General features: G+C 42.9%; 1 protein-coding gene across 9 annotated transcripts in view; it reads left to right on the forward strand.

Moving 5' to 3' along the window:
- The window catches only part of DDX59 (DEAD-box helicase 59), a 28,996-nt gene that overhangs the window by 1,515 nt on the left and 8,948 nt on the right, over nt 1–18,533 (forward strand). For 5 of the 9 annotated variants that reach the window (XM_054657254.2, XM_063793957.1, XM_054657288.2 and 2 more), the window contains 5 exons: nt 983–1,114; nt 1,642–2,456; nt 4,334–4,501; nt 9,265–9,354; nt 17,709–17,960. In XM_054657254.2, the coding sequence (XP_054513229.1) occupies nt 1,653–2,456; nt 4,334–4,501; nt 9,265–9,354; nt 17,709–17,960 (1,314 nt within the window). In that variant the 5' untranslated portion in view covers nt 983–1,114; nt 1,642–1,652. The remainder of the gene's footprint in view (nt 1–982; nt 1,115–1,641; nt 2,457–4,333; nt 4,502–9,264; nt 9,355–17,708; nt 17,961–18,533) is intronic. The other 4 variants (XM_016935278.4, XM_016935260.4, XM_016935268.4 and 1 more) reach the window with 1 other exon arrangement.

The raw sequence follows: 18,533 nt of genomic DNA on the forward strand, positions 1-18,533 counted from the left end.
CCACAGTGCCAGGGTTGTAACACTTAAGAATTGTGTAAGCTTGGACAGACCACTTAATTTCTTTTTTTTTTTTTTTTTTTTTGAGACGGAGTCTTGCTCTGTTGCCCAGGCTGGAGTGCAGTGGCGCGATCTCGGCTCACTGCAAGCTCCGCTTCCCGGGTTCACGCCATTCTTCTGCCTCAGCCTCCCGAGTAGCTGGGACTACAGGCGCCTGCCGCCAACGCCCGACTAATTTTTTTTGTTTTGTTTTGTTTTAATAGAGACGGGGTTTCACTGTGTTAGCCAGGATGGTCTCGATCTCCTGACCTCGTGATCCGCCCACCTCAGCCTCCCAAAGTGCTAGGATTACAGGCATGAGCCACCGCACCCAGCCCAAACCACTTAATTTCTAAGTGGCTCAGTTTCTTCTGAGTGTATATAATGTGTTTTATACACACACACATGTTTTTCATTATGGTATGTTATGTATATTACTAGATTATTTTTTCATTATGCTATACTATGTATATTAGTCTTGTGTATATTACTCTGTGTAATATACATAGTGTAGCATAATGAAAAAATATCTGTATATATACATTAGGCAATGCTAACTGCTTTACATGGTTGTTGTGAAGATTAGGTGAAGCACTGTGCTTGGCATATAATAAACACTAAGTGTTACTTATGAAAATAGCATTTTCTCTATGATTTGTGGCTTTGATTTTAAAGATTCTAATTGTGAAGTATTTCTCCTGTTTTCTTTTTTGATGCTATAATAGAAGGATTTACCCCAGAATTTCTGTAATATCTGATACTTCAAAGTGCAAATAATCAGTAAACGGAAATAGACCATGTGTACAAGGCTATGTTGAGCAGTGTGCAGTGTTACAACACTGCTATGTGTGAGGAGGAGGACTCCATCTCTTCATCAGTGGAAGCTGGCAAATGGAAGAAAAGCTTGGTATAAAGAGTGTCATGATGTCCTCACTTTTCCTTTCAGGCATAACCCCAGGACACTCACTGTGTTGCCCAGGTTGGAGTGCAATGGTGAGGTCTTAGGCTCACTGCAACCTCCGCCTCCTGGGTTCAAGAGATTCTTCTCCCTCAGCCTCTCGAGTAGCTGGGAATACAGGTGTGCGCCACCATGCCCAGCTAATTTTTGTATTATTAGTAGAGACAGGGGTTTCACCATATTGGCCAGGCTGGTCTCAAACTCCTGACCTCGTGATCTGCCCGCCTCGGCCTCCCAAAGTGCTGGGATTACAGGCGTGAGCCACCATGCCTGGCCTTTTTAAAAATTTTTTTGAGACAGAATCTCACTGTCACCCAGGCTGGAGGGCAGTGGCACGATCTCGGCTCACTGCAATCTCTGCCTCCTGGGTTCAAGTGATTCTCCTGCCTCAGCCTCCCGAATAGGTGGGATTATAGGCACATGCCACCATGCCTAGTTAATTTTTGTATTTTTTAGAGAGATGGGGTTTCAGCATGTTGGCCAGGCTGGTCTCAAACTCCTGACCTCAAGTGATCTGCCTGCCTCGGCCTCCCAAAGTACTGGGATTACAGGGGTGAGCCACCACACCTAGTCCTTAATCATATGGTACTTTATATGTGAACTTTATTAATGGTACAATAAATCTCATTATATAATTTCCTTAACAGAATATTGAAGGATGTTTGTTCCAAGATCTCTAAAAATCAAGAGGAATGCTAATGATGATGGCAGAAGTTGTGTGGCTAAGATAATTAAACCAGACCCAGAAGACCTTCAGTTGGACAAAAGCAGAGATGTTCCCGTTGATGCTGTAGCTACAGAAGCAGCCACAACAGACAGGCACATCAGCAAATCATGCCCTTTCCCCAGCCCAGGTGGCAAGTTGGCAGAGGTTCATTCAGTAAGTCCCGAGCAGGGTGCGAAGGACAGCCATCCTTCTGAAGAGCCCGTTAAGTCATTTTCCAAAACACAGCGCTGGGCAGAACCGGGGGAACCCGTCTGTGTTGTCTGTGGTCGTTATGGAGAGTATATCTGTGATAAGACAGATGAAGATGTGTGTAGTTTGGAGTGTAAAGCGAAACATCTTCTACAAGTTAAGGAAAAGGAAGAGAAATCAAAACTCAGCAATCCACAGAAGGCTGATTCTGAGCCAGAGTCTCCACTGAATGCTTCCTATGTCTACAAAGAGCACCCCTTTATTTTGAACCTTCAGGAAGACCAGATTGAAAATCTTAAACAGCAGCTGGGAATTTTAGTTCAAGGGCAAGAAGTCACTAGGCCCATTATTGACTTTGAACATTGTAGTCTCCCTGAGGTCTTAAATCACAACTTGAAGAAATCAGGCTATGAGGTGCCAACCCCCATTCAAATGCAGATGATTCCTGTGGGACTTCTGGGAAGAGACATTCTGGCCAGTGCAGATACTGGTTCAGGAAAAACAGCTGCTTTTCTTCTTCCTGTTATCATGCGAGCTTTATTCGAGGTAAGTGTTTTAATAATAGAGTTCACATGTATTATTCTTGGAAACAAGTGAGGTATTTACCAAGTTTCATTTTTAACTATATTAAAATTGCAGACTAAAACTAAATATTTGGAATTTTAGTCACTAGTGCCTGTAGTGATTTTGCTTCTGATAGTAGTTTGTATGAAAACATAATTTCAGGGAATTTTTCTTGTATTATATTAAACCAGAGATCTCTTTATTGAGGATCTAAAAACTTGCTTCCTTACAAAACATTTTCTTTTTAACAGTTTTTCTATTAACAGAATGAGCTTTGGATTTGAGGGGGAAAAGATCCAGCTGACCAGACGAGCTACAGTTTGTGTGTCAGTTTTGTCTCCTTGGATTTTGTGTTTTGAAGAAACTGATTTATACTGAAGTTGGAACACATAGAGTTTCAAAATATACTTTTTTTTCTTTTTTTTTTTTTTTTGAGACCGAGTTTCGCTCTTGTTGCCCAGGCTGGAGTGCAATGGCACAATCTCGGCTCACTGCGACGGCACAATCTCGGCTCACTGCAACGTCTGCCTCCCAGGTTCAAGTGATCCGTCTCCCAGGTTCACGTTCAAGTGATTCTCCTGCCTCAGCCTCCTGAGTAGCTGGGATTATAGGCATACGCCACCATGCCCGGCTAATTTTGTATTTTTAGTAGAGACAGTGTTTCTCCTTATTGGTCAGGCTGGTCTCGAACTCCTGACCGTAGGTGATCCAACCGCCTCAGCTTCACACAGTGCTGGGATTGCAGGCATGAGCCACCGCACCTAGCCTCAAAATATACTCTTAAATGTGATCTATGGTTCATCTTAAAATAATCACTACCGTACCTTAGTTGTTAGTTTATAGTGTATAGAACACTTTCACAAATAGTTTAACAAACATTTTGAGTAATTACTATTTCCCAAGTACTGATGAACTTGTGAAGTATGAAGTATGGCAGGAAGGGAAGTGAGTAAAAAATGTGGGCAAGGTGGGGCACAGTGGCTCACGCCCGTAATCCCAGCACTTTGGGAGGGCGAGGTGGGCAGATCACCTGAGATTTAGAGTTCAAGACCGGCTTGGTCAACATGGAGAAACCCCATCTCTACTAAAAATACAAAATTAGCTGGGCATGATGGCGCATGCCTGTAATCCCAGCTACTCGGGAGGCTGAGGCAGGAGAATTGATTGAACTGGGAGGCAGAGATTGCAGTGAGCCGAGATTGTGCCATTGCACTCCAGCCTGGGCAATAAGAGTGAAATTCCGTTTCAAAAAAAAAAAAAAAAAAAGTGGGCAAAGAGAGGAAAGATAAAGGAGAAAAAATTGGAAAACTAAAGAGTAGTAGAAGATAGTGTGAGAAAAAAAAAGTGCTAGATTGTTTAAAATATAGGTCACACATGCTGGAAGACCAAAATAGAGCCATAAAGCCCGAAATAGGATATGGGTATATATGTAAGTTATATGGACAAAGAAAGAAGTGAATCCACAAGAGAGCTAAGAGGGAAAGACCAAGGGTAGCATGCCAGCTTTGACCAGATCTGCATGGTGACTATTGGGTTCTCTCTTCAGGGGAGGATGACTGTAGATTACAGGGTCCAATAAACTAGGAGCAAACCTTCAGTTTTCTCACCTTGGTTACTGTGGACACCTCTCCCCAGCCCCATTTTGATCTTTCATTGTATTCTGTGTTATGTAAGAAATGGGTTTAATTTATGATGGTTTTGGAGGAAAAAAGTCTGCAGTAAGCAGAAGGCAGGAAGACTCATACCCAGTTGGGAACACTTTAAAGGGGCCATGTTCCTGGAATCCTTGTGAAGATTTAGTTCATATCAGCAGGAATTAATTGCTGGTGTTTTTAAACTTGTTTTTCACATCTTTGCAGAGCAAAACTCCATCTGCGCTCATTCTTACACCAACCAGAGAGTTAGCCATTCAGATAGAGAGACAAGCTAAAGAATTGATGAGTGGCCTGCCACGCATGAAAACTGTGCTTCTTGTAGGGGGCTTACCCTTACCCCCACAGCTTTATCGTCTGCAACAACATGTTAAGGTGAGCACTGATTTGATACAATGTCTTTGAAAAGTTTTGTAAGCAATACAGGAACTAGTGTTTTTTTTCCCCTTGAAGAACTTTTAAAAGTATGATTTTAGAGAGCCTTTAAATTCTTACCAAGTAAGCCTTAGGTTTTTTTTTTTTAGTTTGTTTTATATAGGAAGGGAAAGAAGCACAATTTATTGAGAGCCCGTTATATGCCAAAGGCTGTTGAATGTTCTGACATGCATTATCTCATTTAAGCATCACATTTACTTCTGAAGGTGGGTTGGCATAATCCTTAGTCCATCTTTTATAGTTGAGAAGTTGAATCTCAGAAAGATGGGGTTTATCTAAGGATCTATAGCTAATAAATAATAGTTGCCAAAATTGATCCTTAATTTACCTGTGTTTCCTCCTTCCTTAGCCATGCTGTTATGCGTAGTCTGTATTTTCTGGTATGTAAAAGTATGTAAAAGCAATGTGGTCTGATTCTAGCTTTGAAACTTGGTAGCTGTATGGCCATAGATAAGTTACTTCACTTCTGTGGGCTTCAGTTTTCTTGAGTTTGAATGGGTGGCTGAAGATACCTGCCTTTAAAATAAAAATATTTAATGGAAGGTTTGGCACAGATGCTGACCAATCAAAATAGACTGCAGCTTTGGTGCAGGAGCTGGGTCCTCGGGGCCCCTTGGTGTTCTGGGCATTAACTGTTTAGTTAACTGGGGTGGTAGGGCGGCCCTGGCGACCCAGGGGACGAGCTGGGTTGGCAGGGAGTTGGGGAACGGCACTCAGGGGGCTGGGGCAGCAGTACCAGCTGGGATGAAGCTCCTGCAGTATTCGACAGCTTCTATGGGTGAATATCAGCCTTTCATGTTGGAATCTTTTGAAGGTCAAATCAGATTTATCTGACAGATTTAAAGCCTGTAAAATGTTGTTTTAAGAAATTACAGGTTGATAATTAATGGGATATTGGATCAGTGATTTTTTAAGGTGGACCTCCAGTATATAAAACAGACAAAGGTGATATTAATGCCAAATTATAAGTTCAGCAGTATATATTTATAAAGTAAACAATACAAGTACTTTTGATGGGCATCAAATTTGAAGTTGGGTTAATGGAGTTTAACTGCAGTCTCATATCAACCTCTGCCTTAAATTTATTTTCATTGCAAAGAATGGATAACATTATAATTCAAACGCATAAGTAGCTGCAAACTTCTAACAGCTTTTAAACTAAGCTTGCATTCCAATTCTTAAAAAAATATATGTTAATGTATTGGTGTTAGTCTCTAGTTGCCCAGGCTGGAGTGCAGTGGTGCAACCTCTGCTCACTGCAACCTCCATCTCCCAGGTTCAAGCGATTCTTCTGCCTCAGCCTCCAGAGTAGCTGGGACTACAGGCGCCCACCACCATGCCCAGCTAAGTTTTTGTATTTTTAGTAGAGATGGGGTTTCACCATGTTGGCCAGGCTGGTCTCGAACTCCTGAGCTCAGGTGATCCACCTGCCTCGGCCTCCCAAAGCACACATTTTTTAAAAAAACAATCTCAAACTTAAAGAAAGGTGGTAAGTACAGTAAATGGAACTTTTTTTTCCTCCCAAACCTTTTGGAAGTAACTTGCTGACTTGATGCCCTATCACCCCCATATACTTTACAGTACAAACAAGGACATTATCTTACAAAACCGTAATACAATTACGGAATCAGGAAATTAACATTGTGTATTAGTCCATGCTTGCACTGCTATAAAGAAATACCTGAGACTAATTTATAAAGAAAAGAACTTTAACTGGCTCATGGTTCTGCAGGCTGTACAGGAAGCATAGTGGCTTCTTCCTCTAAGGAGGCCTCAGGAAGCTTCCAATCATGGCAGAAGGCAGAGGGGGTGCGAGGAGCTTCACGTGGCCAGAGCAGGAGGAAGAAAGAGAGTGGGGAGGTGCTACACACTTTTAAACAACTAGATCTCACAAGAACTATCATGATGACAGCACCAAGGGGAAGGGTTAAACCATGAGAAATAGCCCCCATGATCCAATCACCTCCCTCCAGATCCCACCTCCAACGTTGGGGATTACAGTTCGACATGCAATTTGGGTGGGGACACAGATCCAAACAGTATCACGCTGATACAGTAGATTACATCAGGAATTAATATTGGTATCATCTACTCCTCAGTCCCCATTCACATTTTTATAATTGTTCCATCACTTTTTATAGCACAAGAATCCAGTTCAGAATCACATGTTGCATTTAGTTGTCATGTCTTTGTCATCTCCTTCAATTTGAAACAGCTCTTCCATCTTTCCTTTTTTCCTCATAATCTTGGCCCTTTGAAGGTTTACAAGCCACTTACTTTGAAGAACATCCCTCAATTGATTAGATTCAAGTTACATGTCTTTGACAGGAATATCACAGAAGAGATGCTTTGTTTTTTTCATTGCATCCTTTTAGGTTGCACACAGTATCAGTATGTCCTTTTCCTAGTGTTAGGATCTGTAAAGTAATTGTCAAGTTTATTTTTTTCCCCTTTGAGTTTAGTAAGTATTTTGGGGAGAGTACTTTGAGGTGTACTTTGAAATGTAAATTTCTCATTCTTCACCACACTTTGAATTTATTTATATATTTATTTATATCTGTATGGACTCATAGCTTCCTGTTATTCAAAGGTTTACAATCTATTATCATTATTTGTTTTGATACTCCAGTTGATCTCTATCTGGCCGGTGGAAGCACCTTCAAGTTGGTTCCTATGTCCTTTGTTCAGATCTCCATCATTCTTTGAGTCTTCCTTACTTTCTATCTAAAGAAGATGTTCCATACTTACATTTTTCTTTCCCTGCCCCAGCCCTGGAATCATGCCTTCTCCAAGGAGCCCTGGTTTCTTTTACTAGAGGATAGTATTTAAAAAGAAAGATCTGGGCTATGTGCGTTGATGGCTGTTGGACTATCACTGCTTCTAGGACCTCCCGGTGGATAGAGCTAGGGAATACAGTCATCCCTGGGCGTCTGCCAGGGATTGGTTCCAGGATCCTCTGCGTATGTACCAAAATCTTTGCAGACTTGAATCTTGCAGTTGGCCCTGCTGAACTCGAGTATTGGTGGTCCGTGTTTGGTTGAAATTGATATGTTTTAGTGGACTCACACAGTTGAAATCCATGTTGTTCAAGGGTCAGCTGTGTATCTAAGTGTGTGTTTTTCTGTATCTATATTTATTAGAAACCATGAGACTATGAATTCATGTTGATACTTCCAATTCCAATTCCATGCAACAGGATTCATTCATGTTTGTAACTGACAGAAACCTGCCACTCATTTTCATTTATGTATTTGTTTATTTATTTGACCAATCCTCCTCTATGTAGCCTACCTCCCACCATCAGCACCACCCTGCCCACAGTGATGTCTTCCTCACCAGACTCCACCCTGCACTCTCCTCAGCCCCTCAGGCTGCAGCACCCCATGCAGGGCCACCTTTCTGTGGAGGCTCCTGCTTGCCCACCTGTCACCCCCACCCCTCTCACCAGCCTGAGCTCTCTCCCAGGTGCCCTCTGAGAAAAAATAACCAAAACCTCTGTTCAGCAAAGTTGCCCTCCAAGAGCAAGGACAACATAAAAAGCTTTTCAGATGAACAAAACTGAGAAAGTTAATACCAGTACACCACGTAAGAGAACTTTAAAACTAAGGTAGTCTACAGATAAAGAAGATTGTGCCAGAAAGGAGGGTGTGGGATGGAAGAAATAATGGTGGTCAAGGAAAATAGTAAGCATGTGGGTAAATCTCAGGAAACATTGAATGAAACAGTAATCATAATGAACAACCTGTAGGTTTCAAAATACAATAGAAGTTAAATACTGGCCAACAGTAGCTTAGAAGCACAGGGGAGATGTGATTGGTATTAAAGCATTTTTCCTTATTGTTTAAAAAAAGGTAAAAATAAGCTGAATGCAGCAGCTTACACTTGGGAGGCCAAGGCAGGAGGATTACTTGAGCCCAGGAGTTTGAGACCAGCCTGGGTAGCACAGAGACCTTGTCTCTGCAAAAAAACAAAAAATTAGCCAGGTGTGGTGGCACGCCTGTAATCCTAGTTACTTGGGAGGCTGAGGCAGGAAGACCCCTGGAGCTGGGGAAGTTGAGGCTACAGTAAGCCACGCACTCACTGCTGGGTGACAGAGCGAGATTATATTAACAACAACAACAAAAAGCCCCCATTGTTAGCCACTAACATGTTATAAAATTATTAAGAGCCTTAAGCAACCTTAGAAATCACTTTGCCCAACCTCTTAATTTAAAAATGAAATAAAAAGCCCAAAGATGTTACGGAATTTTCACTTGTTTACAGAACCATAGCAATCAAACTGCCTACAAGGTCCTTCCTGGTGCCTGCCTCAGCCTGCCCCATTCTCCCCATCCCTTACCATTTAGAAACTTCACTGGCCTCCCAGCCTCAGGAATGTCACAGATACTTTTCTCCTTAATCACTCCTCACCTTGCTCACGCCCACTAATACTTTAGGTTTGACCTGTGTGTTGGGTAGGACTGGATAGGTCCCTCCAGTTATGGCTTAGTATATTTATCTCATGAGTACTTTCTGGTTTTATCTGTTTCTTCCTTTGTATTACAAGTTTCATGAGAGCAGAGACTATGTCTGGCTTATTCATCACTGAATTCTGGGTGCTTAACACAGTGTCTGGTACATATTAGTTGCTCAATCAATATGGAATGAATGAATGAAAATGGCTATTACTGATTTTTTTAATTTGCTTTTTCTCTTTTATTCAGGTTATCATAGCAACCCCTGGGCGACTTCTGGATATAATAAAGCAGAGCTCTGTAGAACTCTGTGGTGTAAAGATTGTGGTAGTAGATGAAGTAAGTAGTGGTATTTAAAAAACAGTTACATGATTTTACACAATTTATGGAAAGTATAGTTATATAATTTCATTGTATGTTCAGTACATTTTCCCTCTCTCAAAAAAAACCTCAGGGACTTTTAAAGCATTGCAGCAGGTTCCTGTGTAGCACTGAAGCTAACATAATGTGTACTACACTAAAATTAAACCAGAGCTGTCTTTTCCTAATTGACAGAAAACACAAATTCAATATGTACTCTATTCTCAATGGTAAGTTTTTTTTTTAAGCATTTGATGCTTACTATTATTTGTTTACAAAAATAGTCAGTGTCAAGTAATGAGACAGGGTCTGGCTCTGTTGCTTAGGTCACCCAGGCTGGAGTGCAGTGACGGAAACACAGCTCACTGCAGCCTCAACCTCCCACACTCAAGTGATCCACCCACCTCAGCCTCCTGAGTAGCTGGGACTACAGGCACACACATCACCATGCCTGACTAATTTGGTTTTTGTAGAGATAGGTCTCACTATATTGCCCAGGCTGATTAGTCTTGAACTCCTGGGCTCAAAGGATCCTCCTGCCTTGGCCTCCCAAAGTACTGGGATTATAGGCATGAGCCACCATGCCCAGCGGATGGCCTTTAAATTTTTTTTTTTTTCTATGTGGACATAGGCATCTGTGATCCTGATTTTCTATGTTACATATACTATAGAGGCATTTTTATACTTTTGGCCTGCTTAATAAGATGAAGTAAAAGTGTTGTTTCTCGGTGATATTCTGCCATGGGAACATAGGACCATGTGCCAGCCCACCCTGGGCATGTGCCATTTCTGCCTGCGGGGCACATGCATCTTCCCACATGTCTCACCAGCAGTGACAGAGCAGAGGCCTGGCGTTACCCAGCAGTGATCACAAATGCGTGGTGCTGGGTGCTGACCAGGATAGTGTCTTAGCCTGCCTTCCATGGGCCCCAGTAAGTAGCAGTAGGATAGAACACATAGCCAGTACCCGCAAGACCAAGATTTGAACATTTACTCCACCTCCCATGAGAGCTTAGGCAAGCTGGTTAATCTTCTAGAGCTATGGCAAGGATGAAGAATGATGGTGAAAATGGCTTTTTTTTTTTTTTTGAGACAGTGTTTAGCTCCTGTTGCCTAGGCTGGAGTGCAATGGTGTGATCTCGGCTCACTGCAACCTCCACCTCCTGCGTTCAAGTGATTCTCCTGCCTCAGCCTCCTGAGTAGCTGGGATTACAGGCACCTGCCACCATGCCCAGCTAATTTTTTTTTGAGACAGAGTCTCGCTCTGTTGTCCAGGCTGGAGTGCAGTGGCGTGATCTCGGCTCACTGCAAGCTCCACCTCCCAGGTTTGCGCCATTCTCCTGCCTCAGCCTCCCGAGTAGCTGGGACTACAGGCGCCGGCCTCCATGCCCAGCTAATTTTTTGTATTTTTAGTAGAGACAGGGTTTCACTGTGTTAGCCAGGATGGTCTCAATCTCCTGGCCTTGTGATCAGCCCATCTTGGCCTCCCAAGGTGCTGGGATTACAGGTGTGAGCCACTGCACCCGCCCAAAAATGTCTTATAGACTGAAGAGTCCTGCTACTGCTAAGTCAGCATTTTTCTGGCGTGGCCATTTGGTAGAACTGACATTGCTAAATCTGATTATCATTAGACAATACTGTCACCCTGAACATGACTGGGCTTCCCTTTGTTGATAAGCCCCATGTTCTTAAATTCTCCCCATCTTATGAGCTAGAGAAGTAATTTTTTTTTTTTTTTTTTTTTTTTTTTTTTAGACAGTTTCCCTCTGTCACCCAGGCTGGAGTACAATGGCACGATCTTGGCTCACTGCCACCTCCACCATCTGGGCTCAAAGTGATTCTTGTGCCTCAGCCTCCCAAGTAGCTGGGATTACAGGCGTGTGCCACCAAGCCTGGCTAATTTTTGTATTTTTAGTTGAGACAGAGTTTCACCATGTTGGCCAGGCTGGTCTCAAACTCCTGGCCTCAAGTGATCTGCTCACCTTAGCCTCCCAAAGTGGTAGGATTACAGGTATGAGCCACCGCACCCGGCCTGAGAAGTAATTCTTATATGGATTTTAAGGTTAGTTTCCATTCATCCTCATTTCTCTCTTTGTTTTTTAAATTTGTTTAGAGACGGGGTCTTGCTATGTTGCCCAGGCTGGTCTTGAATTCCTGGGCTCAAGTGATCCTCCTGCCTTGGCCTCCCAAAGTGTTGGGATTACAGGCGTGAGTCACTGCACTTGGCCTCATCCTCACTTCTCTTTACAGCATTTTCATTTTCTTCCACTAACAAGGCTTCTTGAGACACTTTCGTGCTGTGCTCACCATTATGGTACAAGGGAAGTATTCATTCAGCAAACATTTATCAAGTGCCTGTATGTGCAGCCTGTGTCCCAGCTCCTTGGCATTTAAGGAATATGGTTTCTGGGTGATCTAGAGGGGAAATGAGCTGGTAAACATAATCAGTTATATACTGAAACTGCAGTCAGTACAGAAGTATTATTTAGGTACAAATTGACCAATTCTCGATAAGTTTGGATGGCATCACAGAGAAGTTCTGAATAGCATTCAAGCCTACAAGGTGCTGAAATCTTGTTAGAGAGAAAAGATACATATACTGAAGTAAAGGCAAGAACGTTATCATGTGTACGGAGATACAAAAGTACTAACATGATGTAGGCCAGGGGTTGGCAAACACTTTCTGTAAAGGACCAGGTGGCAAATATCTTAGGCTTTGGGGGCCAATGTAGATGGTATGAAAATGAATGGGTGTGACGGGGTTCCCATAAAACATTATTTACAAAAACAGGTAAAGGTCTAAATTTGTCCCCAGAGCTGTAGTTTGCCAATGGCTGATAGAAGATACTAGTGAAAAAATTGAACTGTATGGCCAGGCACGTTGGCTCACGCCTGTAATCCCAGTACTTTGGGAGGCCGAGGCGGGCGGATCACCTGAGGTCAGGAGTGCAAGACCAGCCTGACCAACATGGAGAAACCCCATCTTTACTAAAAATACAAAATTAGCTGGGCGTGGTGGCACGTGCCTGTAATCCCAGCTACTCAGGAGGCTGAGGCAAGAGAATCGCTTGAACCCGGGAGGTGGAGGTTGCGGTGAGCCAAGATTGTGCCATTGCACTCCAGCCTGGGCAACAAGAGTGAAACCCCATCTCAAAAAAAAAAAAAAAAAAATTGGACTGTATATGATGCCAATTTTTCAGAAGAAATAAGGTCAGAAGGAGAAATGAGAGAGTAAATGTATTAGCACTGCAAAAAATGGCTTCTCAGAGGTAATGGGATTTGACCTGGGCTTCAAAAGATGGAAAAAGATTTAGAAAACTAGAGGATGTGTATCAACTCTTCAAAGTGAAGGGACCAACATAAGCAGAGTCAGAAAGTCCAAGTGCATGTGTGCAGGGGGCAGAGAAGAGACCACCAGCTTGAAGAATTCTTCCTGAGAAATAATAGGAGGTAAAATTGGGTTGTTAGGGTGGGGCCAAATTATAGAGGGCCTGCACAGGAAGGCAGAGGAATTTGGATTTGATGTGGGAGTCAGTGAGGCTTTCTAAATTATTGAGTAGTGGTTTAAGAGGTTACCCTGCTGCGTGGTACAGGAGAAATGAAAGAATCTAAGAGCAGCCAGCAATCCAGAGAGGGGTAAGGGGTCACAGGGTGGAGGCAGTAGGAGTCACAGGCCAAATCTGAGAGTTGCAGCGGAGGAGTCACTTGTGAGTCTTCTGATGCCTGAGGATGAGAGAGGAAGAAGAAGGCAATAGAGGTGACTCCATCAATTATAGTTGTGCCTTTAATTTTAAAAAGGACAAATGAGCAAATCTGGGTCTTGGTAGTAATATTTGAGTTTGGCTTTAGACATGGTGAATTACCTGCAAATGATGAACTAAGGGGTAGTATTCTGAAGATCTAAAATAGGCATTGGGGAGTCCCTCTGAGCCTTTTCTGGCTCAGGAGGTTGCCGATAAAATTTAAAAAAATAAAATAGGCATCGGAATCCATGAAACGTATGGTTTCTCTAAGGGAGGCAAGTTAGAAATGAGCAGAAACAGAGGCAGGGGCTGGGGCTAAGGGCCTGGCTTGTGGAGTCTGAAGATGAGTCAGTAAAAAAGCTGCTGGAGACACCAGAGAGGAACTGAGAATGAATAATATCCTTGAAGAAGAGAGAACCATTGTTTCAAGAGGAGGATGAAGATGCAAATAGTCAGAGGTGAAAACTCAGATAATTCCTTTGAAATGATCTGCTTTGCGACCCTCCGTGTCTTCTGTCATACCTGCCCTTTGGCCTGGAATTCTCTCCCATCCTTTCTACCTGCTCTTCCTTCTTTATCTGTTAGTAACTCTGAAATCCCTCACTCCCCCTGTCAGATTTTAGGCCTTTGTTTCTCTCTGCTCTGTTGAACTGTGCATACATTTTTAAAATTTTTTCTTAGCACAGTGTTTGCCCAAGTTTCCTTAATAATAGGAGTCACCTGGCTTGCTCAGTGACCATCAGACAAGACCAGACCTCTCACTTGGATATTCTGATTCAGTAGGTGTGAGTTGGAGCCAGGAATCTCTACAAACTCATTCCAGGTGATCCTTTTGTTTTTTTTCCCCTCAGGCGATTCTTTCTTTTTCCCCCCAGGCTGGAGTGCAGTGGCGCAATCTCTGCTTACTGCAAGCTCCGCCTCCTGGGTTCATGCCATTCTCCTGCCTCAGCCTCCTGAGTAGCTGGGACTACAGGCGCCCACCACCATGCCCAGCTAATTTTTTGTATTTTTAGTAGAGATGGGATTTCACCGTGTTAGCCAGGATAGTCTCGAGCTCCTGACCTCGTGATCCGCCCGCCTCGGCCTCCCAAAGTGCTGGGATTACAGGCTTGAGCCACCACGTCCGGCCCTTCAGGTGATTCTTATCTTCAGAGAGGTTTGGGCCACACTGACTAGTAAGTTGCCTGACATAGGAAGGTGCTTATTCAGTGCTTAGAATTAGTGTTCATTTATTTACAAAATATATCATTAGGGCTTTTCATGTGCTCACACTTGTTGGTTTTGAGAATACAGTGGAAGATGAGACACACGAACTGTCTCGTGTAGCTGTGATAAATGTACACAAGGCGATATGGCAGTGGCAACGCGGGGAGGGGGGTTACTTTGGATTGGTAGTCAGGGAGAGCTCTCTGAGAAGATGACATTTATGCTAAGATATGAATGAGAAGGAGCCGGTCATGCAGAGATCCATCTGGAGGGAAGACTTTCAGCCAGGTGCTGACAGGGGAGCAAGCATGAGGTATTTGGGAACAGAAGGAAGGCTGGTGTGGCAGAGTCACGAGCAGTGAGGGGAGAGTGCTTGGAGATGAAGTCAGAGAAGTGGACAAAGATGAGAACTTGTAAGACTTTTTGGTCATGGTTAGAAGTTGGATTTTATTCTAAGTGTGATGGGAAACCATTGGAGGGTTTAAGCAGAGGAGGATGAAGATCTGATTTATATTTTAGAAGAATCTATCTGGTTGCTTGAGAATTGGTTATGGGATGGGGGTGACGGGATTGCGAGCAGTCTTGCAAGTATGAGTTGGGAGAAGCGACCAGCTCTGAGGTGTGCTAGTGGGTTGACAGGATGATTAATGGAGTCAGTGTCAAGTGGTAAAGAGAACAGATGAAATAAAAGTTTCTGATGGCGCTGTTTCCTGGGATGTGTTCTGGGATAGGAGTGGATTTGGCAGAAAGGAAATAGAAACTTCTGTTTTGAATGTGTTGAATTTGAGGGGCCTGTTGGAACCAAGTGGAGATGTTAAGTCGGCAGATAGTTTCTACCACTTGAGTTCGGGGAAGCAGTTGTGGCCTGAGATATGATTTTGAGAGTCTTTGATGCAAGCATGGTATTCAGAGCCATGGAATTTGTTGATCTTATCTGAGGAGAGAGCACAGATGAGGAAAGAAGCCTGTGACCCAGCCCATGGGGCTCCCCAATGTATAGCGATTGAGAGAAGAGAAAGGAGGCTCAGAGTAGCTAGTGAGGGAGGAGAAAAATCAGGAGAGGAGATGTCTGGGTGTAGGGGCCCACGCCTGTATTCCCAGCACTTTGGGAGGTCAAGGCAAGAGGATTGCTTGAGGCCAGTAGTTCAAGACCAGCCTGGGCAACATGGGGAAACCCAGTCTCTGCAAAAAAAATACCAAAAATTAGCCGGGCACGGTGGCACGTGCCTGTGGTCACACCTGTGGTCCCAGCTACTCAGGAGGCTGAGGCAGGAGGGATCACTTGAGCCCAGGAGGCAGAAGTTGCAGTGAGCCATGATTGCACCCCTGCACTCCAGCCTGGCGACAGAGCAAGACCCTGTCTCAAAAAAAAAAAAAAAAAATGCTTTTTATGGCCCACTCTGCATTTTGAATAACATCTGTTGAATAATTTGTGCACATTAAAGACATGTTAGAAAGTGGAGGTGGAGCCTGGGCAACATAGCAAAACCCCATCTCTACTAAAAATACAAAATCAGATGGGTGTGGTGGCATGTGCCTGTAGTCCCAGCTATTTGGAAAACTGAGGTGGGAGGTTGGCTTGAGCCCAGGAGTTTGCACAGTAAGCCAAGATGGCACCACTGCACTCCAACCTGGGTGACAATTCTTTTTTCCACTGAATAATATTAAAATGAATATTCAAATTTTAATATGTATGACAGCACATTAGTGGGCCCTTAAAAATACAGTGCTGAGCTGGGTGCCCTGGCTTGTACCTATAGTCCCAGCTGCTTAGAAGGCTGAAGCTGGAGGATCTCTTGAGCCCAGGAGTTTAAGGTTCCAGCAAGCTAGAATCATGCCACTGCACTACAGCCTGTGTGACAGCAAGACCCTGTCTCAAAACAAACACCCACAATGCCGTAATAGTTTAAAAGAATTATCCTGAATCAGGGCCCAGAAGGGGGAAAAAAAAGAATTAAATACCTCATTGTTCCCAAATTATAGACACCTGGATTGTATTTACAACTGAAGATAGCCTTAATCTTTTTTTTTTTTTTTTGAGACAGAGGCTCACTCTATAGCCCAGGCTGGAGTGCACTGGCACGATCTCAGCTCACTGCAAGCTCCGCCTCCCGGGTTCATGCCATCCTCCTGCCTCAGCCTCCCGAGTAGCTGGGACTATAGGCACCCGCCACCATGCCCGGCTAATTTTTTGTATTTTTAGTAGAGACAGGGTTTCACCGTGTTAGCCAGGATGGTCTCGATCTCCTGACCTCGTGATCCGCCCACTTCGGCCTCCCAAAGTGCTGGGATTACAGGTGTGAGCCACCGTGCCCGGCTGGCAGCACTAACTTTAAAAAAATGTTTTTGTTTGCTTGGTAATTCATGGTTGTAACAAACCAACAGTATAGAAAAATAGAAGTGAAAGCCGCTGTCTTAGTCCACTCCTGGTGCTATAACAAAATACCTTAGACTGGGTAATTTATAAACAGCAGAAACTTTTTCCCACAGTTCTTGAAGCTGGGAAGTCGGGGATCAAAGCTCTAGCCTTGATTCAGTGTCTGGCGAGGGCCTGCTCTCTACTTCAAAGATGGCACCAGCAAAGATGGCACCAGCACCCTCTTGCTGCATCCTCACACAGAGCTCCATCCAGCCTCTTTTAGAAGGGCACTAATTCCATTCATAAGGGTGGAGCCTTCATAACTTAATCACCCCCTAAAGGCTTCCCCTCTTATTACCAGTACATTGTGGGTTAGATTTCAACATACGAATTTAGGGGGGATCACCACAGTTCAGACCATAGCAGCCCCTAACATTAATTTTTATTTAAAATAATATTTTATTATAAATGTAATCTGTGTTCATGGTTTTAAAAAAAAACAAACTTTGCAAAAAACTAAAAGTAGAATTGCCTCCCTTAAAGCCCTCCAGGCTTCTCCCTGGTATTAGCAATTTAGCAGTTTCTTGAGTGTATATACATATAATATTTTTGTAGCATAAATAGGTATCTTGTTACACATAATATTCTGTAATTTGCTTTTTTTTAACCTAGCGATCATTCATTATTTAATAAAGGGCTTTCTGATCATTTTTCTTGACAGCATAGTGTCATATGGATCTACCATAATTTAGCAAATCCCGTACTGATGAATATTTAGAATGTATATAGCTTTTTGCTACTATTAATAATGCCAATAATAACAATCTTTGTATATCATTGTAAACATTTAGTTGCACAGTTTATAATTTAGTATAAACATATTTTTCCAGTTCTCTTGACATTGTGGTATAGTTTTCTATTTAAGAATTTTTAATTTTTATATTGTTAATTATATCAGTCTTTTTTGGGGGTGGTTCTGGGTTTTAATGTCAAACAAGACTAACTTTAATACAATTTTATTTTAGGCTGATACCATGTTAAAGATGGGCTTTCAACAACAAGTGCTTGACATTTTGGAAAACGTTCCTAATGATTGTCAGACCATTTTGGTTTCAGCCACAATTCCAACTAGCATAGAACAACTAGCAAGCCAGCTTCTGCATAATCCTGTGAGAATTATCACTGGAGAAAAGAACCTACCTTGTGCCAATGTACGTCAGATTATTTTGTGGGTAGAAGACCCAGCCAAAAAGAAAAAATTATTTGAAATTTTAAATGTGAGTAGTAAAGCAGTTAACCATGTTTTATGGATTGTGTTTGCATTTTTCACAGCTCTTAAGAGAATGATTTTGAGATTGAACTTTCGGGGAATTTGATATAGGTATTTACTAATAAATTGCTTTACCTACCTTAGAATTCTATGAGAATCAAAACATGTTGGATAGATACAGGATTGGGTTTTCTTTTCCTTATAGAAATATATTTAAATATCAAGATTATTCCTAAGGAATATGTTCTCCTTTGAAAATATTTTAGAAGGGCCGGGCGCGGTGGCTCAAGCCTGTAATCCCAGCACTTTGGGAGGCCGAGGCGGGCAGATCACGAGGTCAGGAGATTGAGACCATCCTGGCTAACATGGTGAAACCCCGTCTCTACTAAAAATACAAAAAAAATTAGCCAGGCGTGGTGGCACAGGCCTGTAGTCCCAGCCACTCGGGAGGCTGAGGCAGGAGAATGGTGTGAACCTGGGAGGCAGGGCTTGCAGTGAGCTGAGATTGCGCCACTGCACTCCAGCCTGGGTGACAGAGCGAGACTCTGTCTCAAAAAAAAAAAAAAAAGTATTAAGTTAA

The sequence above is a fragment of the Pan troglodytes genome, chromosome 1 (genome assembly GCF_028858775.2).
Source record: "Pan troglodytes isolate AG18354 chromosome 1, NHGRI_mPanTro3-v2.0_pri, whole genome shotgun sequence".
In the NCBI taxonomy this organism is placed as follows: Eukaryota; Metazoa; Chordata; class Mammalia; order Primates; family Hominidae; genus Pan; species Pan troglodytes.